The sequence below is a fragment of the Oryzias latipes genome, chromosome 6, assembly GCF_053564925.1.
Source record: "Oryzias latipes strain Hd-rR chromosome 6, Olatipes_Hd-rR_3.1".
Classification (NCBI taxonomy): Eukaryota; Metazoa; Chordata; class Actinopteri; order Beloniformes; family Adrianichthyidae; genus Oryzias; species Oryzias latipes.
This window is the reverse complement of record NC_136242.1, coordinates 35282147-35306318: the sequence shown is the minus strand read 5'-3', so window position 1 is coordinate 35306318 and position 24172 is coordinate 35282147. Positions and strand designations below refer to the sequence as shown.

The window sequence follows — 24172 nt, the reverse complement described above, 5'->3', positions numbered from 1 at the left end:
GCCGAGTTGAACCACTTCCCCGCAGAGGGGTCGCAGCGCTGATCGTCGATCCAGTTCTAAGATCACTTGGGTCCGGCTCCGACAATCAGTCTCGTGAGTCGGCCTCTGTTAAAGCCCGCAAACCCGGTTCCCCGCCTGCACCGGCAGCCAGCGCGGATCAGAGCCGTAAACCGGGAACGCCGTAATGGTTTGTCCCTAATGTACGACGTGCAGAAGTGAACGCGCCGCATCCCAACTACTACTCCGCTGGCCGGTCAAACGTGTTGGCAAAGAACATCCCACCTCCAGCCGCTGTTGATTTGTCAGTTTACCTCAGTGGGCGGAGCATTTGGCTGCAACGCGAGATCCTATTGGCTGTTTGTCCTGCCAGTGATTAGCAGAACCAGGCAGGGTTGCAGACGCAGGGCAGGGAGCTGAACTTGTGCCTTGCTCCGGCTTCTAACTTTAGTCTGAGCACTGATTTATTGTCCGTGAGAAATGCTGTCTGACTGAGAGAAAACAAGACATTTAAGCTCTTTTTCTTTATGATTTACAAATACAATTTTTAATGGATACAGAAGGAAAGTTGGTAAGTGGCTTAATTTTTGTCACAACTATTTCAATTATTTGAAGTAAAAAAAAAGAAGTCACATTTAACCTTTTAACGATATACAATAGTGGAGAAGGTTTCCCGAAAATGACACATTTTTGTTGTTATCGCTAGAATTTGATGGGAACTTTCTGACAGCTGAGACAGAACTAGGAGGAAACCATGATGAAGCTTATTGTGCTGCTTAGTTATATCTGTATGACTAGAACTTTAGCATCCATCATCTGTGGTGCTCGCTGAAGTGGTTTGATATTCTTATTTAAACTGTTGTTTGCAGATGTTGTGCTCTGAAGAGAAGGACAGTTTCCGAGTTCTAAAAGCAGGTAAGCCACTGACTAACGCACATTGTGCGTGTGACAGATCCACTGTGCGTGTGACAGCGGCTAACCTGGTTTTGGGAAAACCTCTGACTGCTGCTGTGGACCATTAGACGCCCACCTGCAAGCACCTGTGTGCACAGGCCCCCAATAACGTCCTGTGCACAGCCCCACCAGGACTCTCTACTTCCACTGAAGCCGACGTCTTTCTGTTTTTACTTGTAAACCTAACGTTTCGCTGCCACCAGCGGTTTCTACGCCTGTCCTGTCAGGCTTTGAGGACTTCTGTTCCATTTGTGAATCTTTAATTGTATTCACATCCACAGTCCAGTTTAGGAAGAGGTCCTGGAGACCCAGCAGTAAAACTGATTGTGACAGAAAGCCACATGGACAAAGTTAAAGGTGATAGTTTCACCTCTATTGAAAAAGCAAAAACCTACCGGGATATGTGACTTAACTCATTTTAATTCACGTACATCCATACGTTGTTTCATTTCTACCATCAGTGTTTAACATCATGCACTAGTAAGTTGAATCAAGTTTGAATCATCTCTACCTTTCTCCATCAGCCATGCATCACTTAGTATAATGAAAATGTATAATTGTTTGCAATTCCCCCCTCATGACAGTCAGTGGTTTTACAATGTTAGGTCATGATCATGAAAATATTTCCAACACTTTCCCTCTGTTTAGGTATGTATATAGTTTAAAACTCTTTGGGTTTTGCTGAGTTTTTATAGACATCCTATGTTGTGTTGTTGTGTGATTAAACCACTAAATACGGTACAGCATGTGGTGAGCATCCTTCAAATTCAGGTATTCCTGGGCCTCATTTCTAAAGGTTGCGTACGCACAAAAGAAGGCGTACGCCACTCTCTACGCAATAGTTGATATTTATAAAAAGCAAACTTGACGGGAAAATGTGCGGTCCTTCATTCACGCTCTGACCCAGGCGTACGCACAAAAACGGGTGAAATGAGAAACGGCGACACCGTCGGCAGATGGAAGAAACACGTGAAAGTGAAAATGACAATACTGCCTCTCAGAAATAACATGAAGACTTCACAAAGCAAGTCTGACAATTAACAGCTACACCAACACCCGTTTGATCGATCAGCAGTGAAACAAACAAAAAAAATCAAACGAAAATTACAACAGAAATTCAAATGAACACTTATTTGCAAAAAGAAAAGTGAAATATTTTCTGCAATATTGGCATGTTGTGCAATTCATCCTCATAAATAATATAGTTAACAGAACGAAATAATGTACAAAACTGATATTCCCGTCAATGTGTCCGTCTGGCGGAGCAGATATAGGTGCGGGTGTGCGGACGGACAGATGCATTAATTGTCCACTGGGGAAAGTTGTTTTCATAGTAAAACATTTCTTCATAAGCTATGGAATTATGGTATTCATGCATATGCCTTTAGTTTGTTTTATTTTTAATAAAACAATGTATGGCGTATGTCTCAACCATTCAGAAAGCAACAAGAAATTACATTTGCGCAGAACAATTTCCCATTTCCACGTGGATTATTACAGACATCTGTAGCTTGTCAGATGTAATGAAATGGATGGAAATAAAATGCCCCATCACAATGCGTAATGACGCACAATGGCTGATCTGGCGCTCTTAGAAGATGTGGCAAATGGAAGAATTCAGAGTGAACGCATCTTTAGACAGCAAGAAGACTTGCTGACAAACGAGGACGAGTGGTTTATGAGCCGGTTCCGACTTCCTCTGCGGGCTTTTGGGGGGGTGTCACCCGGTGCATCTGGCGCGTCGGTGTCCCCCTGCGCCTCAGTCACCACTCCACTTAAAAGGGATTCCCCAATAATTGCCGCCAGTCTCTCATCAGGAGGGGTCAGCTCCAGTGTCCCCCCCCCCCACACACACACACCCGTGTCTGCCACGGGTGTGTGTGTGTGGGGGGGGGTCAGCGCTAGACGTTTTCCCCCCCTGACTTTGATGTCCGACCTTTTCTTTTTTATTTCGGCCACGGTCCGAGGTTGTGAGGCTACAGCATTTACGGCGTCTGCCACCGTTTGCCGCTCACGTGCCTTTTTGGCATTAGTAATGCCCACACTGTGTCCTCCAAACAACACTTTTCTCCTCTTTTCCACCTCGCCAACGATAACTTCTACTTCACATTGAGTGAAGTTACGTTTTTTTCATTTCCTCTCCGTGTTTGCCATGATTTCGCAATCAATGAATATTAATTTGTGGGCGTTTCACGGACTATTTATGGGCAACTATGGGCGTGTCATGAAGCCGCTAAAGCTGCGCTGCATTTAGAATTGGTTGTGATTTATTAAGAGAAAGATGCGTAGGATGTGCGTGCGCACGGTTTTATAACTCCGAATATTTCTGTGCGTACGCACGTCCTATGTTTCATCCGTACGCCACTTCTGACGCAAATCCTACGCAAAGTTTTATAAATGAGGCCCCCTGTCTCCACGCTGTCATGTGACCACAGGCTCTGTTCCTGTTGTGAGCAAAGTCCATGGGTAGTACCGCTCACGCCCACAGGGAGGTCTCAGACTCCGCTTCAAGCTTTTCCCCGGTAGAAACAAAACAAGGATTTGAAGCTTGTCTAAACCCTGCAAAGCCAGACATTTCTAAACCGTCTCCGTAGAATTCCACATAATACAGGAAACTGCCATTGCTCTTTTTCTCCTTTGTTGTATGATGTTGAAACATGGAGAACATTTTTACAAAACACGGAAACAGTGATTAATATTCACGCAATAAAACAGAAAAAGCCAGAAACATACCAGGGCTCCAGACTGCGACCAATTGGTCGCATTTTGCGACCAAAATTTGAGAGTGTGCGACTAAATTTTACATCCAGTCGCACATGTGCTACCAGTAAATATGCCTCCCCCACCCTACGTATTTTTTATACATTAAACGTGGAAGGGGCACGTCAATGATCAATAAAATAATCAATGAGACGCGAGCGCACACGCACGCAGGCAGACACACACACTCACGCACATACTCATGAAACGCGAGCACACATTCGCGTGATCCCTAGGGGGAGGGGCCTAGAGATGTTCGAGCGCGCGTAAACATCTGTGGGAAGGAAACGGAGACAAATATCATCACAACCTGATATGTGCGTCTGAGCTATGGGTAAGCGAACTATTGATTCGTTCTTCCGACCTGCGGCTGGTGTACCAGTGCCAGAGTGTACAGCAGGGGTCTCAAACTCGCGGCCCCCAAGATGATATTTTGCGGCCCCCGCCTTAATATGAAAGTTCAATTTTAATGCGGCCCGCCAGTTTGTATGAAAGACACTTTTTCATTGTCGTGCGCGGAGCTGACCAACCAATCACAGTGGGGTATATGACTCTTGGGGGGCGTGACAATGACAGGGTTTGAAAGAAGGAAACCTGACAGCCCCCTCCCTCCCCGGACCACATTAAGGAGTTCCTTACTTTCCTTTAGAACGTATTTATTCGCTCGTAATTTTCTACATACATGCAGTCCGTGCTGAACTTTTCTCTGGGCCGCACAGAACCGGAGGAAGGTTTTGGTTTTGGTTACGGTTACGGCGGCGCATCAAACGGTTATGCACGGCCGTTACGGGAGCACACGGCTCCCGCGGGAGTCGGGTCAGCTGAGGAGAATAAATGTCCCACACGTACATGCGTGACAGCTAACGGGGATTGAACTTTAAATATATGCGAGTGACAAGATTTAGTCTGAGACACACTGAAAACACGTTGGGGAAAATGCAACGATAGACATGTTTGAGATGATCCAGCGCCGCACCTGGATCGTTGGGGAGACCAGGCGGGGGGAGGGGGGGGAGGTGAAGGCGAATGAAGGACAACAGGAAGTTGGAGTTGTCCCTAGCATTCAATTTAGTTTTAATATTCCTCTCCCCCTCAGAATGATTTGTGTTATTATATAGTTTATGCTTATTTGAATGTTATGTAATGTATGTAGCCTTTTTTAATCAGTTGGTATTTTAAATTATTTTGATCACTGAACTACAAAAACCATCAGGACACATGTCCCATAATTCATTGTTTTGTAGTCATAGGGCAGCTTTCAGTCAGTGCAGTACTAAATTTCCAGCTGCGTTCGCTCAGGTTGGGGTCTTGCTCCCACCCCTTTCTCGTGATATTTTTGTTTTGTTTGACAGGTTATGCAAAACAACAGGTGAGCAAAAACTAAAATATACCCACACACCAGGTGATCTGTGCAGCGTTGAGTCCACCTGGGTGATCTCAAGCACGCTTTTGGTGTCACCAACATACATTTCCATCCGTTTTCTTTACTTATTGTTATTATTTTACACAACATCTCAGCTCTGGAGAAGACCTGCTTGGAGGAACGGACCAAACCCAATGAAGACCTTTGACCTCTGTCATTGAAGTCAGGATTACATTTGTTATTGATCCTTCTTTGAAAGGAGTTCAAAATCCAACGTTCTGGTTTCCTGGATTCTCTGTTTCCTTTCTGTCGCTGATAGTTGAAGTTCTGATGAAGGTCACAGAACAAACTGATCTTCAGGAGGAAGAACGGCAGAACCTGTGACTGATGGAGACGTCATGGCCTCTGTTCTCCAGTTGAGTATTCACTGCCCTGCAGCTTTACTTCTGTTTATGACAACAAGAGACTTTAGGGTTAAAAATTAATCACTCAAGAAAAACATAAATATGATACACTTTTATTATTTTACAATACATACAGACTACAGATTAGAGGTTCTGAATTATTTTACATTTCATACAATAGCAGATCTATATATTAATTGTATGTACAAAGACGTACAGAGTCGTGCTACAAAGCGGAGGGTTACAAAGCGTTGCTGTCATTAACTGAGCTTTTTTTCCTTTGGACCTGCTGTTCCATGTTTATCTCCACGACGATTCCCGGGATGTCAGGACTGCAAGACACAAAAAAAGGTGGGGATGATCTTCCCTTTGTTTGGGGGAAAAAGACACATCGCCTGGATAACTGGCACACACCACCAGACACGCTCCAGGAGGTTTTTAATGAAGGCACTGCGATGTCTTTAGCCAAGACAACAGCTTATGACCTGAAGGGACACTCCACACTCCATGTACTCCACAAAACCAAAGGACTTGTGCCACTTTGATCCGTCAGTTCGAAATGGGAGGATCATGGAAAAACAGCATGAGGGCTTTAATCTAGTGATTACTGATTCAGGTGGCGTGGATATCATCTGTGGACAATTATTTACAGATTAGGGCACATAGTGTCCAGCTGGCAGGTCGGGTGACTGGTGACGAGAAAAGAACAAAATGCATGATCCCAGAAGAGGAAGAGACAAGCAAAGTAGGTATGAAATACCTGCTGAAGGGGGGGCAGACTTTTTGAAAAAACACAGAGCAACTCACAGAGCAATCCCAATGTCATTCCTTGGAATACAGACAGACAGCCGGCATTGATTGGTTATTGGTTTCTAGGGACGGCCGCTTTTGACTGAGACTTGGGAAAAGAGTTAGCACCATTTCCCACTAACAAAAGAGGAAAACTAAGAGTCACACAAAACCCAAATAATCCCCAGAGAATTAAAGCAAAGAGGGACGAAAGAATCTCAGCAGAAGACTTAGATAAAAATCTTCCAATGGAAAATACAAGGCAAGTGGGCGTGGCACCCAGGGTTGGACAGCAGGGTCTCACACATACACACCCTCAGGGTTGAGACTGGACACTAGAGGGTTTTGCAGGTTTCTCGGGTGTCCCAGAAACTGTTTAGCGGTGGGGCGAGGTGGACTCTCCCCTGGAGTTACACTCTGACCTGGGAGATGAAGACAGATATCTTTTGAGAGAGGGTCGACTTAGCGGCGTTCCGGGAGAAAACAGTTGTGGTCTCAACATTACCATCTTGGAGGCTGTCCTGCAGAAGGTGTGTTAGTTCCAGTTGCTCCTGCAGGTCTGAGCGAGCCTGAGATGGTAGCACCCCGGTCTGCTGGATAAACTGCTGCAGGTTACACTGTCTCAGCTCCTTGTTTAATTCCTCCACCTCCTCATTTTTTGCCTGAAATGCAGAAAACATTGATGGGTCCATCAACCAGTGATTATGAGCCAGACTCCAGAGCATCGACTCGCTGAAGAGTAATGCTCAGGTTAGACGACTGATCCTTTTTTAATCCATGCATATTTTGGATTAGTATGATTACATTAATAGCTTTATACTAGTCATTACACACACCACAAGGGGGCAGTAGAGTCAAGTGTAAAATGGTTCAAAGTGTTATAAAGCCATTTTAAAGTGTTATAAAGCCATTTTAAAGTGTTGTAAAGCCATTTTAAAGTGTTAAAAAGCCGTTTTAAAGTGTTAAAAAGCATTTTCTAAGTGTCATACAGCCATTTCTAAGTGTTATGAAGTAGTTTTAATGTGTTATAAAGCCGTTTTAATGTGTTTTAAAGCCGTTTCTAAGTGTGGTTTTTGTGTGGTTCTACACCGTAGTGAGGTGAACAGGCTCTTGTCTGCCCCCCAATAGGACAGAGGCTGGTGTCCCTGATCCCCGTCTTACCTGCAGGACAGACTCCGCCTTCCCCAGAGCCTTCTCGGTTTCAGAGAGCTGCTCTCCCAGTTCTATCACACGTTTCTCTTGGCTTCGTAGTTTAGCCTTCACAGCTTCGACGGTGTCTTGTGGTCCGTGGCTTTTGTCTTTGGCCTGACTCTCCTGCTGGACCTCTTTCTCCAGCTGAGCAGACCTGACAGACAGTTCGTGGAGCTGCCGCCCACAGTCGTCCAGTTGGGCTTGGAGCTGCCCCAGTTTGTGCCTCATTTCCTGATCTTTCTCCACCTCTGACTGAAGTTCATCCTCCCAGTATTTCTCAAAGGCAAGCTCGTCCTGTTTTTTTTGCATTTCTTGCTCCAAAAAATGGATCTCTTCTGTCAATTGTCCATTAGAGACTGGGGAGGGACACGGGGATGGATAGGAGCACTTCCAGGTGTGCGAATCCTTCTCAACAGATTCCAGCTGGGCCTCAATGGCCCTCAGTCTCTCCTGCTGCTGAAGAACTTTCTTGAAGACCTCGTTTTTGGAAGGTCTAACGGAGGGTGAATGACCGGGCTTTGTCCCGTGAGGGGACTCAGGGTGGGGTGAAGGGGAGCTTCTTTGCTCTGGAGAGTCCCGGGGAGACCTGCTAACCTGTTTGGGCGTGCTTTTTGGTGAAGTGGATGGTCCTAAGTTAAAGGTCAGCGCTTTCTTAGGCTGGTTGCGTTTTAAAGGCTCTGGCTCGGGATGTTTGGGCAGCGAGTTTTGAGCTGTTTTGTCGTTCTTTGAACTACATCCATCGCTGCTGCTGGGGCCTGTACGGCGCAGGAAGAACTGCACTTCACCGCCATGTTGGCCTAACTTGGCCAAAGACTCCAGAGGCCTCTCTGTGGCCAGCAGCTGCCGTTCCGTGTCCCGCAGGCGCTGGATGAGAACATATCGGCCTGTCTGACCTAGGGTTCAAAACCATCAATGATTACAGACCTAAAACTCAAACACCCAAGCTATTATTTGCATTTTTATTTTATTACAGTTCTATTGCCGATGAATACAAAATGGAGGGAGTTCAGCACAGTTAGGAATATTTTAACAGATTTTTCTGATGATCTTCTCAGTGCAGTACTCACCGATGGCCTGAGCCAGAGCAATGACCACATCCTGACAAGACGTTTCCTCAGACAGGCCACACACCACCCGCACCGCTCCATCTACCCATACTTTGAGCTCCATCAAGCCCGAAGGGGTGAGAGTCTTCTGAACACAGCAGCCGAGCCGACCGAACAGTCACCGGGCCTCAGCTCACCGCAGCATGACCGAGCCTCCAGAGCACTTCAGCTGCAGAGAGAAAGCAGAAGCATTTCTGAGCAGGATGATGATAATAATAATTATACATTTTAAAATGTAAAAAGCGCCTTTCGGAACACCCAAAGACAGTGTAAAGATTCAAAAGAAAACAAAATAAAATCACATGTTAAAAACAATAAATAAGGGAAAATCATTAATAAAGCAGATGAAAAATAGTGATCTAAAATTGAATCTCAAATTTAAACAGGTTTCAATTCTGTATTTAAAAATTAAAAAGGATTCAATGTTACGGAGGTCTGGGGGGAGAGAGTTCCAGAGTTGAGGAGCCGAGCGGCTGAAGGCACGGCTCCCCATGGTGACCATACGGGCCGGAGGGACGCAAAGCTGAAGGGAGGAAGAAGACCGAAGAGAGCGAGAGGGAGTGTTAATGTGAGGAGATTAGAGGCGGCCAGGTGGAGGACTTTGAACGTGTAGAGAAGGAGTTTAAATTGAATCCTGAAAGCTACTGGAAGCCAGTGCAGCTGCTGGAGAACGGGAGTGATGTGATGGAAGGAGGGGGTTCTGGTGATGATGTGGGCTGCTGAGTTCTGGACCAACTGAAGCTTATTCAGAGTTTTATTGGGAAGACCAGAGAGAAGTGGACATTTTATCAAGTAGAACTTCATCTCTGATAGCTGGGTGGTACATATATATGAAGCACAGAAAACAGTGGAAGGGGATTTTTAAAGCTGTCAAAATAAAAGAAAATAGCTAAAGAACACAAAGGAATATATACATATATAGGATATGTGTAACCCAGGTGATTTTCAGCCGTTTTCTTTTTCTCCTGCCCTCCCTCTGTCCGTCCTACTATCGACATATGAGTTATCAGGAGACTTGCATGCTCCCGAGATTTCCCACGAGACTTCATGGCTCTGCCCCTTTAAAAATGGCGCGGTTCGGTCTGTCATGGGTACTTGTGGGGAAGCTAGAAAGAGCAGCGGCTAAGGTACGCTATTTTCGCTGTCTCAAACCATACTTTGACCTTTTGCTGAGACTGATATGGTTTCAACTAGGGATGGGAATTGAAGCCCCATGAAGCTTCCTTTGGGGTTCATGTAATTGTGCCAGAAAAATGAACCACCCATTCAGTGCTTTGAAACTACACAGAACAGCGGCATCTGGTGGTGGACTGGACATATATCATATGCTTCAACTAAGCTCCTTGTAACAACTCAATGTGGAAATGATGATGAAAAAACGTGAAAACAAAACAACGTTGTTAATGATTATTAAAAAGAACAACGTAAAACAACACAACATGTGACGTTTTCTGTGCTTTCTGTTGCTTGACAGCAAAACACACATCACATGAAGAAAAAAAACGCAAGCAAAAAAAAACTTGTAAATTTCTGGCCTTGAACCCAGGATCCTTGGATGCGACTTCCATCGACCGTTCCACTGAGCTATCGCTGCTGACATTAATTTTGTCTTCCCATCATAAATTTATTGAAGTATTTTTTTATACATGACGTTCATAGTGCATTGTTTTATTAGGAGAAATCGAGTAGAAACGATCTTGAGCCACAGTATGTTTCTTACTAGGAGCCATGGTAAAGTGCAATGAACTGATGCTGATTCTGATACTGGGGAAACACTAAACTGGTCGGGAAACGTTCGGGATTCATTTCGCATTTCTAGAGAATAGCGCCCCCAACTGTTCGAAACGCAAGTGACATCTGAAGCGTGGTTCGACCAAACCAAGCATTTGGCGCGTCATACGTCATCCACCACGTGATCTGCGCTAGTTGACACACGCCCCGAAACATTGTGCCGAAACAGTCTGTTTCACGAAGGTGAAACGCGCGCCAAAGCGCCGTGTCAAACGGGCCATCCCTAGTTTCAACTTTTAGGCACCTCTGTCTGTATGTCCAGACATGACGTAATAAGGATTTATGTGCAACTTCAAGAGGGAACTGCTAATTTCTGTCTTTGTTTACGTTTTTCGGAGCTAGCATGCTAGCGCTAGGCTCCAAGCTTAACCAATGTTGTTTTGTATTTTTTTTTGTGTCAAAGCTTATTTTTGTAAAGTCTGAACTTTATACCGAAATGTTTAAACATTATCATTATTGCATCCAAATTTATGGTGTAGTATTTATTTGAATTATGAGTACTCTGATGAATTATTTAAAATGTACATGTACTGAATGATTTAATAATTGAAACTGGATACTTGAATGAAACTATTTATGTGAACATGACACATGTCTATACTGGTCCTGTCCCCAAACAGGCCAGGTTCCATTTCCATCTCTGTCTTTATCCCTTTCCCTTGATGGCGAGCTGCCCGAACGAAAAGAACCAACTGGAACTTCCAAATAACACCTGTGTGTTGAGAGGCGCAGTAGCCCTGTCCTTTCCCCACTCAACAATCATACATTGCCTTCATCAAAGGCACAGTGCCTTTGTTTCTTCCTGGACAATCCAACCCGGAAGAAATCTTGAAAGTACAGCGACGTGCTGTTAGGAAATCATGAAATATTCATCTTGCAGTCTTTGTAAATGTGTATATATTGTAAATGTCTTTGTTTGGGGTTAAATACATAAATATTCACTTCTTGCACCATAGCCTTTGTCTTTGTGTGTTGTTTAAGCTCTTCACCTCCCTCCCTGAGACAAACCCTAGATCTTCGAACACTAGGCTAAACTCAAAAATCTCCTAATTAAATTAATTAAATAAAATCTGTGTGTGTTTATTTACTCAGCCACCAATTGTGCAAATTCTCAGCATTCTTTCTCCTCCAAACACGACGAGTAGAGTTCTATTGTGATTTCATCTGACCATAGGACATTCTCCCAATCCTCTTCTGGATCCTCCAAATGCTCTCTAGCAGACTGTAGACGGACCTGCACATGTACCGGCTTTAGCAGGGGGACACGTCTGGCCCTGCAGGGTTTGAGTCCCTGGTGGTGTAGTGTGTTACTGATGGTAGCCTTTGTTACTTTGGTCCCCGTTCTCTGCAGGTTATTCACTAGGTCCCCCGTGGAATTCTGGGATTTTTGCTCACCGTTCTTGGGATCATTGTGACCCCACGGGGTGAGATCTTGGGGGGAGCCCCAGATGGAGGGAGATCATCAGTGGTCTTGTATGTCTTCCATTTCCTAATAATTGATTTATTCACTCCAAGCGGCTCACCTGTTGCAGATTCAGTCTCCCAATCTGGTGCAGGTCAACAATCTGGTTTCTGGTGTCCTCAGACAGCTCTTTGGTCTCCATAATGGAGTTTAGAGTGTTACTGTCTGAGGTTGTGGACAGGTGTCTTTCTATAGATGACCAGTTCAAACAGGTGACATTAATACAGGTAAGGAGTGGAGGACAGAGGATCCTCTACAGAAGAAGTTACAGGTCTGGCTTGTTTGCAGGAGACCAAATATTTATTTTCCACCATAAGTTACAAATAAATTCTTTAAAAATCAGACAATTTTCTGATTTTTTTTCTCATTCAGTCTCATGGTTGAAGTTTACCTGTGATATAAATTACAGGCCTCTCATCTTTTTAAGAGGGAGAACTGGCACAGATGGTGGCTGATTGAATACTTATTTCCCCTACTGTACATATGCACACACACAAAAAGCTGCTAAATTCTGCTTCACTCACAAAGCTTCTAAGAATATTTTTGGTCTTTAGTGGAGTTTGGAGTGTGGGTAAAAGCCCCCCCCCAGCCTGAACCACCATGCCTCCGTCACTCCCTCCTCAGAGCCCAAACACCAACATCGCTGGAGGACGAGTGTCTGATTTGGCAACAACGTGGTACAGACCATCTTGGATGTGAGCGTTGTCCCGGGAAACAAGTGGGAGGTCATGAGCGATGACCTCATGCTGCAGGAATGCGGCGTCTCCTGAGGCCGACACTGCCGTGCTTTTCCAAACCAAAGTTCAGCTGAAGAGTTGAAGGATTATGTCCGCCATGCCACTAAAAACGAAAATATGATCAACTATGAAGCTCACAGTGGACGTAAGATCCAGATAATATTCAAGAACAGACTTTTGTTTAGCATTAAATGCCCTCTTCGGACCTTTGGTTTGGTTTCTTTGGTCTTTTGTTTTCGGGCTGGTCTCGTGTCAGTTTTGCTCTCAGAGAAGTTCAGCGACTGCTCGCCGCTTCCCTGTCAGCACGTCGCTTTTATCTCCCATTTTGTGCTTCCTGGTTTTATGAGTTTGTTGTGTTCAAGTTCATTAAAGTTTCTGCCAAAAGCCGGAGCCATGATAGCCAGAAGGCCACACCCCAAAACTAGAGCTCAACCACAGCTGGCCTTTATATACCCCCCCCCCAAGAGTTTCAGCTAAGACTCCACCCCTTAGAAATGTCCAGGTAAGACAAAAAAAATTAGGGATCTATAGAGGGGAAGTAGGGTGGACATGCCAGCCCCTCACCCCTTCCTCTCCGTCATCACCCTCCATCTCCCCTCAGGGTCCGTGGTGATAGTGTCAAAGGTGGTGTTGGGTGGTTGTGTTGTGCTGTTGTGTTTTTCTGACGCGTGCATGCGGTTTAATTGTTTGGATCATGGACCTGGTTGCACACACCTGGACCTCATTGGGCAGAACTCCTCACCACTGCTTAAATCAGAGGTGGGCACTGAGGGCCGCATTCCTGCATGTTTTCCAGCATACCCTGCTCTGGCATGTTCTGATTGGCTGGACACACCTGAACCAGGTAATCAGCCATGAGTAGGGCAAGGATGTCTGGAAATCATGCAGACACACCGGCCCTCGAGGCCTGGAATTGCCCACCCCTGGCTTAAATGGAACTCTGAGCCGTTGCCCTGGAGTCAAACGAACAAGAACCTGAGGCAGACGCGCACAGCGCAGCTGAAGCGTGCCGTAAGGAAGGAAACTCCGGGTGAGAGCAGAGGAAGGGCGGACCAGCTGATCGCCAGCCCGACGCCGATATTGTGGACGCAGGGGGAGCCTTGTGAGACGGGGGCGTTGACCGTGCGGAGGAACGCCGGGGCCGACCGGAAAGCTGCATGCGGGACCTGAAGGCATGACAATGGGTGAATAAAGGAAGGTCTGCTCTCCTGATCTGCCTGGATGCGTGTGGCTGAGGTCAGTGCAGCACCCTGAAGCATGCTGGTCTTCCCCCTCCACGGCCGGTTTCAACGGTGGACCTTTGGGGGGCGGCTTTGGACTGGACTTTTTTTAACCTGTTGATACTGTCTTTAGATTACCATTTATTACATCCATTTTTAAACGTTTAATTGTTTTTAGTAATTTTTGCACAGTATTTTATTGAGCTGATTCAATCATCAGTGCGACAATGGGATGGTCCATCATGCATGGGGGGCACAATAAGCCTGTGCTGTCCGAGCTGCAAGGTGACCAAACCTTTTGGAGTATCTTATGTGAAACAGTAACACAGACTGTTGGGAGATGGGGGGGGGGCACTTCTCAAAAGAAGGGAGCCTTTTGGTCTGACAGGCCTCGAACCTTGAACCTCCTTTCTGAGGGTTAATCTGAGTTCTTCATAAAGGCCGTCCTCGGCGCCTCACCTGCCTGTTGAAATGCTCAAACTGTCTTTGTCTGAGGATGTCCTCAGCAACAGAGGCCAGGGACGTCTTGCAGGGAGATCAAGTATCCTAGCAACGAGGCTAACAAACAGCCGTTCTGATAGTTAGCCTGACGTCAGCGAAGACCCCACTGTAGCTGCAGAATAAGCAGCATCTGTTCCACACAGACGTGTCCGTGTCAGGCTGGCACCAAGCATGCTCCACTCATCTGCACAAACACGGATTGTCTTTTCATTTGTCTTCGTGGCTGAAACGTTCTCAGCAGGGCGGCTCTGCAGATTCCTGATGGTCCATCTCTGGAAATGCCAGCTAAAGGGCCAACAGACACCTGAGATTTACCTGCCTAGTCACCTGTTTGATTCTTGACCAAACCTCCTTCCTGTTTCCCTGTTGAGTCATGTTTCCTCTTGATCTCAGTACCAAAGTTTTCAGGAAATAAGATAAGCTCCCACATTAATGCTTTAACTTCACTACAGATTTCCTGATGTTTTTAAGGTTCGGTTGTTTGCTTCCTGCTGTTCCTAAAAGATCTTTGAAGTCCAGTTATTCCTGTTCTCTCACTGCTGCAATAATAAACTCATTTTTCTGCCCTGAAACAATGTTCTAAGGGTTCGGAAGCGGTTCCATTCTCTTTTAGTAAGGTTGCTTTCAATGCTTTCGTGTGCTCATGCTGTAGCCATCTTATTTCTTTTTTTATTTTTTTATTTTTTATTTTTATTTTTTTTAACTTGTCCTGTCCAACAGCTAGCCAAACAGATGAGAGCTGAGGGCCTCTCATCTTATTTCTAATGCTTTTATATAGATTTATTCTTGTTTTTAATGCTGTTTATAATCCTATTGTTGTTGTCAATGCTTTTGTTGTGTTGTTTTCATGCTTTTCCAGTGTTTTGATTATGATTTAGTCATATTGTTGACAAATGATTCCAAAGGTGTTGTGTGTAGTTGTGTTGCTGCAGCAGCCTGGTGCTTGAATGTTCTCAGTGTGCGTTTTGAGCAGATTCGGTCGGGCTGACTACACCTACAGCGGACACGATCGCCTCCAAACCAGATTAGGTTACGAAGGACGCGTGACAAGCTTTGGACAGTGTGACTGAAGGGGGGGTTTTTCCTCCACACGTGACGATGCCTCAGAGGTCTAAGGGGCTTTTTAGTTGTAGAAAGCCAACCAGTACACACCAATGATCACCGGGGGGATGGTTGGCATGGAAACACAAACACTACTGATTGAATGACGATGCTGCGTTTACATGCGGGGCTGTGTTGCACCCCCCCCCCCCCCCCAAGAGGATGCATATAGATACAGGTCAGGCTTTCTCAAAGGAACCTGCATTGATCTGGATCCTGGAAAAGCCAGGAGTCCAAACGCTGCCACAGGCAACCCGATGTCATAAAAGGAAGACAGAAACGCTGACAACAGATGAAATGAAAACCAGATGAGATTTTGAGGTGGAGGGAAAAATATTCCACCCGAAAACAGAATTTGATCCGAAGAAACAACAAAACAAAGACGTCCTCTCAGAACATCCACCTGTCTGCTCCATCTGTAAGGTGGGGAGGGTCCTAAGCACATCTGAATCACTTCCTGTTTGGTGTCCTGACCCTGCCGGCTCTGTTGGGCCTCTTAACGCACAACAGTCCCAGAAAAGCATGGAACGTCTTCAGGTGGGGGAAGGAACGTTGCAGTGATGCGTGAATAAAGACCCCCAAGTGTTTTCTCCTGAGATCAAGCCAGAAACAGTACGAAAAATGACAAGACCCCCCCCATCCCCCCAGAGACATAACTCTAACCCTAACCCCACACACACACACACACCACCACTGCTAAGTAATTATAGTCTGTGAGCTGCAAACCTACAGCATGTTGTCTTCTCAGATGAGACAAGTGGCGGTTCGCTGGGCTGCATGCCAGTCTGGGACTGGTTTAGCAAGCTTGGTAAATACTGACAAAAGAGGCAAACTAAAGACTGCTCTTCTGTGTGTGGGGGGGTGGGGGTGGGGTGGGGGGTCTGTTTCAACACTTTGATAAAAGTCAGGTGATGTGGGAGGAAGTTATGAGGGACATGAATGTGATGCGGAGGACTGGGTGGAGCTTTGATTACGCTCTCCTGCCAGCTTTCATCCCTGATGACCCTGGCAGGAGCGCGGCGTCACTTCCCTTCTCGTCGTGCTCAGACCCAGCACGGCCATAAAAGTGACCAATGGTCAGTGGGAGCTGCTAGATTAGACCACTGGTTACTGACTGAGACGATGCCAGACAAAAATGACCAGAAACAACAGAAACGAGCTCAAGAAGAACTGGAGCTGAGCTGATCCAGGTTTGGTTATCTTCTGATGGTCCTTTATCAGAGGTGGGACCAAGTCATTGTTTTGCAAGTTTCAAGTAACTCTCAAGTCTTTGTCCAAGCCAAGTCCCATGTCAAGACCAACAACGGCTGGGTAGCTCAGTTGGTAAGGTGAAAGATTACCACGCAGGAAACCAGGGTTTGTTTCCCGCAGGGGAATAAACAATGGTAATGGGGCAATTACCATATCACTGTGTGACAGATAGTCAAACTTTAACTTTTTAACAAGTCTCAAGTCAAGTCCAATATCTGTAGTTGAATGTTTCAATTCCTTCAATATTATTTACCCAGACCAATGTGGGCTTTAGAACCTGTATTTATTGATCAAATGTTTGCCAGCATATTAGATCATTTGCCTTTGAACACATGCTACCCACTTGAAAAATCCAAAACGATTTCTCTACATCCAAATCCCAGTTTACCACGTTCATAACCCAGAGATAGAGTTAAAGTTCCACTATCTGTTACACAGCTAGGTGTGTGATTTGTTCTCCACATTTGACACCCCCCCCCCCCCCCCCCCCCCCCCCATGGGGAGCGGCGAGCTGCAAACAGAGCTGCACTTGGGAATGCTGAGTGCCAGGCAGGGAGGGATCGGGTCCCATATTTACAGTCTTTGCTATGACTCGGCCTGGATTTGAACCAGTCACAGGGCGGACACTCTCCCACATGGCCACGAGCTGGAGAAGAACCAGGCTAAAGGTAAAAATCCCATCACTACAGACCAGTGATGGGCAGTTACGTTTGTGACCGATGAGGCTCTGGCTCTTTTAGAGTCCGATTTACAAACACATGAGCCCAAATAAATTAACCAACCACTGGTAGTGTTTCATGTCAGCATCCTTTTACAAACATAGCAGATACTCATTGGACCGAGGGAGAATGTAAAATATGTAGCAGCTCAGTGTGATTCCAAAAAACAAAAAAGGCAAATACGTTTCATTTTAGGTATAACCTTTCTGTTGTGAATACGACTTTTCTTTGTCTTGAATATGAAATTTCTTGAAGCTAACTGTCTAATATACATTACAAGCAAATATATATTTTTGACAGTAAGTGAACACTGAAATATATTGTTGTTGTTTCTCTGTCGGCTTTTCCCATCAGGGGTCGCCACAGCGAATGAGTCGCATGGTAAACTTGGCAATGTTTTACGCCGGATGCCCTTCCTGACGCAACCCTCTCAAAGCAACCAGGCTTGGGACCGGCACAGAAGTAGAGAAGGGAACAGGGAGCAGCCCGGATTTGAACCCTGGTTTCACAGACGGAAGGTGCCGCAAACCAGCACGAGCTAAACCAGCTCCGAACACTGAAATATATTATTGGTGATAAAAAAAAAGTCATGTTCAAACAGAAATGTTAAACAAAATGTTGTTTTTTTGCAAAGTTGTGTACAAAGTATTACTTTATGCTTTTCCAGAGGCTCAAAGTTCCTCCAATGTGTCCATCATTCATTCATACTTGGTGACGGTAACTACTGTTGTACCACAGCTGTCCTGGGGCAGAATGACAGGGGCGTGGATACCAGTTGGCGCCTACTGCCGCTCTGACCATCACCAGGACATTTAAGCATATTCACACCAGTTGAGCCACACTGGAGGCAGGAGGGGGTAGTGTTTTGCCCAAGGACACAACAACAATTGACTGGGGGGGAACAGGGATTGAATCACTGCCGCTTTGATTAATTGGCCGACCTGCTCGACCGCCTGAGCCACTGCCACCCAAACACACCACCACAAAGCAAAATGAGCACAAAAAAGCTCCACCCACAAGCCGCCGAGACTGAACAAGGAAACAACAATAATTTACAATACATAGAACAATGTCCCAATGATTCCAGGGGGTGTGGGGGAAATAAAACTAAAACTAAAGAAATAAAATACAACTAAAGAAAATAAAGAAATAAAACTAAAGCCTAGCTTTAGTCTGGCCGCCCTGCTAACAGCCCTGCCAGTGGTCCTGAATGCATCCTGTGTTCCTGTCCCGCCGTGATCGCTAGCGTCCGTTCTCCAGTCAATGCCCACATCGTTGAGACTCTATGAGAAGAGCCAGACCCTTACCTACCGCAGGTAACGGTCTGGGCGGTGGAAATGTCTAAATCACCTGAGGCTTGGCTGCGAGTACACCGAGCTGCCTGCACACCCACAGAACGTAACAGAGAGTTTATGGTCTCATTCATTTAACTGTAGCTAGCGGTTAGCCAATACATTAGCGTCACTCTTTCATTCAGAACTTTCGGGTCTTTGTGTAACTTCAAGAGTTGGATAAAGGTGGTTGTTGTTGAGTCTCTGGTAGTCATCCTTTTATCCGCATGCTCTGCAAACTGCAAACCGCTTTTGTTGACAACCTCATTACTACAATACGGTAAACCCTCGTTTTTCGCGGGGGTTACGTTCCAAAAAGAACCCGTGATAGGCAAAATCCGTGAAGTAGAAACCTTTTTTTTTCTTACAATTAATATACAATTAAATACTCTATTATACATTGAAAAGAAACAACAAACCATTTTACAGGCTCAAGCATTTGTTTCACAAATAAAAGTACTTTAGAAACAAATAACTTCTGTACTGTACTGTCAAATAATAATTTTAATCATCGATGTGAACAGAAGGCTTCAAATTGCGGAGATTAGCCCCGCCCACCGCGACCCGAGTAATTGGATTAAACGGGAGAAAATTTAAAATGATTATGAAAAAAATACAAAGTACAGTTGGACAAATAGTGACTCAGGTGTATTTTACTGCTCTTCAGACTGAGCCGCTGCATCCTGACTCCGCTCTGCAGTGTTTTCTTCTTTTGAAGCCCGCAGTGCAGCTGTGTTTGTTCTGGAGAAGAACATAGTGATTGGCAGTTGCTGTCGCTCTTTTTTCTACGGGTTTTAGAGAAACTCGAAATTGCAAGAAAATTTGCACGTACGTAATGTAAATTTGGCAAGCTGTTTTACGTACGTGTACATATTAAACTGCAACATTATTGACGCACAGGTAGAGAAGAAGCGGAGTGACTTTTTAGCCAATCAGAATGCAGAACACAATGCACGATGCAAATCCGTGAAGTAGCGAAACCGTGAAAAGTAAATCGCGTTATGGCAAAGGATCACTGTACCGCAACTAATAACTCTGGCAAACAGGAACTGGTGCTTTGGCTGACAGATTGCCTACATTGGAGTTTGATTGGTTGTGTTGTCGGATTAAACCAACGTGGACCTAATTTGATTGGACGTTGTGCCGACAAATACACACACAGACGCACAAACACAGAGACAGTCTAAAGTAGTCTGAAGTCATCATATTCACGACTCGACTCTGGTTCAAGCAGTGATGTGCGGTGAGGTTGATGGCTGGTGAGGCACCGACTCCTCTGGAGACAGATTTACCATGAAATAACTAAATATTTCAGCATCCATCCAACAGCAGCTAACAGCTTATACAATACACACAAGAACACATTTGTCCAACAGAGAATATTTCTGTCATAGACATGAATAGAACACTCTTCTTGTGTATAAATTATTCATATGAACTGTAAACAAATTAAAGTATACAGATGTGTTCAGCACACATTTGACCCTCAGGAACAATTTCTGGTATTTTTCCAACTTTAAATTCTGGAGCATTAATCAGTTATCAAATGTTGTCTGTGGAAATGACCATAAAAATAAAATGAATTATTTTACTTACATTTTTTTCACACTTACTCCCATGTTATTTAAAAAAAATAAAACATTGAAAAATACGTTTTACTTTTTGAGTCCATGTGTCGATCCTTCTCCACAAAAATCTCTATGATCTGTTGGAAGGTCTTCCTGGTTTTCCTTTATTTTACATGAGTTTCTGTTTCCACGGTATCAGTGTAGCTACAAAGCAGCGTTCAGCTCACGTCTGCCCCCCGCTGGTGAGGCATGTCTCTGTTAACATCGAGTCCTGCCGTCAGACATGAGGCAAAGCGCTTCAGAGCCTCACCAGGAGTTTCAGCTCAGTATGTGATCGCAACACTCAAATTCAACGATTTTAACCCCAGAAACTGTGGAAAACGTGTTGAGTCGACTGAAAATGTATATTTAACACAGATCACTGGAAAATAATATTAACTTAATTTACTTTTTTCTATTTTATCACGATTATGACAGGTAAGGCTCACTTGCCTCACCTGACCGCGCGTCACTGGGCTCAAGTCCAAGTCATGTGACTTGAGTCCACACCTTTGTCCTCTTGGTTCTGCAGGTGTGAAAGACCACCTGAACTCTGGTTTTGGACCAAACAAGAAAACTCTACAGAACAATGGTCTCTGTTGACTTGGAGCTGACCTGTAGTGTGGACCTGGTCTGTTCTAAACAAGTCAATGGAACTGTCCCAGCAAGGAAGAGGCGGTACTAGAACAGCTTCCTATCCTGACTGACCTTCATGGAAACCAGTTCAAACAGACATGTAACCCTTTGGTAAACAGAAAGAGTTCACGTTCTACAAAGGAGGGCTTTTGGTCACAGTCTTATATAAGAACGGAGTCCGGAGAAGCTCCAAACTTGGACTGTTCAGTGGTTAGTCCGTACTTATAAGCGTTGAAAAGGACATCAAACACAGCAGGAGCGTTTATCTTTGCTTTGGAACATTTGAATAAATTAACCTTTAACTTTCATGACTAAGCAGACCTGCTGCTTGTATGGCTGAGGTCAAAATGAACAGAGAACCTGATCTGAGAATGGAGATGTTACAGAGTCAAGTTCCCCTCAAACAGGTTTGGTCGTTTCAGACTGTGCTGCAGGAAAGGTCTTGCTTCAACAGGTACAGACAGTTCAGATTAGCAGCAGCGTCTCAGCACAGCCACAGAGGACTCCCAAAACAGCTCTTACTCACCATCGGGGGGCTCTCGGCTCCTGAAACTCTACCCCTTCTGCCTTTTCTCTTCCTTGGGGAGCGGGGCCCGGCGTGGGGCTCGAGCGGGGGTCAGAACCAGTCCAATTCAAAGGTGCTCAGGCAGTGTTCCTGCCGTTGTGCCGGCTCAGCACTGCCGTCCGCCCCGTCCGTCTCTGCACCACTTCTCCTTTCTGCCTCCCTCCCCCACACAAACACACCCTTCCAGTTGCTCTTCTGCCCCCCCACCCACCCCCGCTGCTGTAATGACAGATCAGCTCTTGTGAAAGCAGCTCTTCTTTTCTATCTCCATTTTTTAGGTTTTCTATGTTTACTGTCAATGAAAGAAAATGAGCTGCAATGTGTGAAAAGACATGCAGCGGCTGAGCAGATGATTAAACAAATGAGTCTGTCGGGTGACTCTGTTCCTTTTCCTGGAATGAGCTCATAGTCCAGGTTCACCTGGTAGGAGGGCTGGACACCGCCCTTCTCCTAAAGCTCTTTGTTCAGTCCACAGAGGCAGATCTGTGTCAGACTAAAAACTCTAAACGAAGTTTACATCCTCATGGTCAAATCTGTGTGGATTTGATGCTAGCATAGCAATGAGGCAAAGGAAACGCATGAGCGTCAGTCAAGAACTGAAACTTCCACTGAAGTTGATAACAACTGTACATCAACGAAGGAGCACCTCCCCCCTGTGCGTGGATGTTGCCCCTCACGTGGTGCGACTGTCTACCCCTAGCCCTCCACTTGCTGCTCACACTGCGACTCTCCCCTCTTTTCATTTTTCAAGGAGGTTCTCGCCAGAATCGGGTTTTCAATAATCATGTGATGTTTGCATCTGAGCTTAGAGGATGAGTTTGTTTCAGCATTTATGTGAACGTATAAACTCCGGAGGAAGGAAAAAAGAACGAAATAAAGAACAAGTCTATTCCCGTTGTTCACATTACTGAGCCGTTCCAAAGATTCAATTCGTTCATGAACATCACATCATAACTGCATTGTGCCAAATGTGAAATTTGGTGGACTTGGACTTGACCCCTTAGTTCCAGTGACAGGAACTCTGAATGCTTCAGGATACCAAAACATTTTGGACTATGCTCCCAACCTTGTGGGAACAGTTTGGAGCGACCCCTTCCTCTTCCAACACGGTCCATGAAGACATGGAGGACATAGCCTGGTGTGATGACCTGGATGGCCTGCAGAGAGTCCTGACCTGAACCCCATAGAACACCTTTGGGATGAATTAGAGCAGAGACTGAGAGCCAGGCCTTCTCCACCAACATCAGAGTGTGACCTCACCAATGACCTTCTGGAAGAACGGTCAGAAATTCCTAGAAACACTCCTGAACCTCGAGGACAGCCTTCCCAGAAGTGTTGAAGCGGTAAAAGCTGCAGAAGGTGGATCCACATCGTACTGAACTCTGCAGGTTAGGAATGGGACGGACCTTCACTTCCAATGTGAGTCAAGGCAGGTGAGTGAATACTTTGGTAATATCGAGTTGGAAGAGTGAACAATAGAATATACATCTCAGAATAACAAACAAATGCCAGCAGGCAGTAAGATGGACATATCATTCAAAATCAGCCAGCGGGAAAATGTCAGACATAAGGCGACTGAGATGAAACCATTCAGAAATTATTCTCTAGTCTTGGACTGAAGTTCCGGAGGAAGAGCAGCTTACAGGTTTGTTTTCTGTGGCTTCACTGCATCATAGCAAAGCAGCTTCATTATGGCAAAAATTGAATGTGTGCACAGACAAACCCCCCCCCCCCCCCCCCCCCTGCATGATGGTGTTGGAATCTACCAATCAACAGCAACATCATCATAAAGACAAATGAGTTGAACCGAACTTGAAGTACTGCAGATGTCCTGAATTTGAATGTGGAGGATGGGACCATCGTCCTCGTCTCATCTCAGGTTCAAGAGTGTGTGAGTGTGCAGTGAAGGGATCGTATGCATGAGTCTGAATTAATCATGTCTTTGTGTGAGGATGTGCCAGATTATTCATCAGCTCTCAGACAAGGCCACATTTATGCAAACTCCTGCCCACATGGCTGCAGAAGAATCCTCTCAGTAAGGATGTCTACGTTATTGGCTCAGCCATGGTGGTGTGGCTGCAACGACCAGGACTGTGCAGCAGTGGCTGCAGCATCAGCAGCAGCAACCCTGAGAACTTAGAACCCTGTTTAAACAATCCAGAGTCCCTCTGAGCTCATCTTGGTGCTCCATGGCTACAGTTTTCTAGACTGAGTTAATGATGCGCAATGACTCGGCACTGTTAAGAATATGTCACTTTTTCAGCAGCAGCGCCGTTCCAGCAAACAATCAGGCTAAAGTTGGAAGCAAGCAGGTCATGGGGAACTTCTTCCAGCATCTTTACTGCAGACCCGTTAAATAACGTCAACAAGTGATGAGGCGGAACATTGGCTGAACTCTGATAGTTCTGCTGGAACGCTGGAGTTTTTCTGTCTTAACAAAAACAACAGCAGCCAGACGAACGCTCAGATCCCAGAAAACAGCAACTAGTTGCTCTTACCTTCACCGTGACAGAGCTGCCGTGTTCACATGATACCTGATCTGCCTGAGTCAGGAGGGAGGAGCCGTCGCCCGGGAAACCAGCACTCTGTCAGACTACCAACAGCACGCCGCCACAATTGTGATCAGACAAAAGGTCACATGATCTCCCCTCCCCCCATCCACATGGGAAAAAGGAGAACGAAGGAAG

The 24172-nt window shown here is 45.4% G+C and overlaps 1 protein-coding gene, 1 long non-coding RNA gene and 1 other non-coding gene across 7 annotated transcripts; 2 read left to right on the top strand and 1 right to left on the bottom strand.

Annotated features, from left to right (window-relative positions):
* The first annotated feature begins 428 nt into the window (after positions 1-428).
* Positions 429-7320, top strand: LOC110013528 (uncharacterized). Of its 3 annotated transcripts, XR_013656516.1 has the most exons (4): positions 429-568; positions 867-912; positions 5394-5489; positions 5809-7320. It is a non-coding gene; the product is annotated as an uncharacterized LOC110013528 (long non-coding RNA). The 3 variants fall into 3 exon arrangements; XR_013656517.1 differs by lacking the exons at positions 429-568; positions 867-912 and adding an exon at positions 4222-5296; XR_002288676.3 differs by lacking the exons at positions 429-568; positions 867-912 and having other exon boundaries at positions 5357-5489.
* mir210 (microRNA mir-210) lies at positions 895-999 on the top strand. The gene has a single exon (NR_107218.1). It is a non-coding gene; the product is annotated as a microRNA mir-210 (primary transcript).
* On the bottom strand, positions 5576-24122 carry rassf7a (Ras association domain family member 7a). Of its 3 annotated transcripts, XM_011492719.4 has the most exons (7): positions 21447-21838; positions 12503-12657; positions 8526-8733; positions 7429-8351; positions 6773-6929; positions 6582-6689; positions 5576-5810 (listed from the first exon to the last, which is right to left on the bottom strand). In XM_011492719.4, exons 3-7 carry the CDS (start codon positions 8626-8628, stop codon positions 5779-5781), a joined length of 1323 nt encoding a protein of 440 aa, XP_011491021.1. In that variant the 5' UTR covers positions 8629-8733; positions 12503-12657; positions 21447-21838; the 3' UTR covers positions 5576-5778. The 3 variants fall into 3 exon arrangements, with proteins under 3 accessions (XP_011491021.1, XP_020555541.1, XP_004084526.1); XM_020699882.3 differs by lacking the exons at positions 12503-12657; positions 21447-21838 and adding an exon at positions 23984-24122; XM_004084478.4 differs by lacking the exon at positions 12503-12657 and having other exon boundaries at positions 21447-21676.
* Positions 24123-24172: the final 50 nt, after the last annotated feature.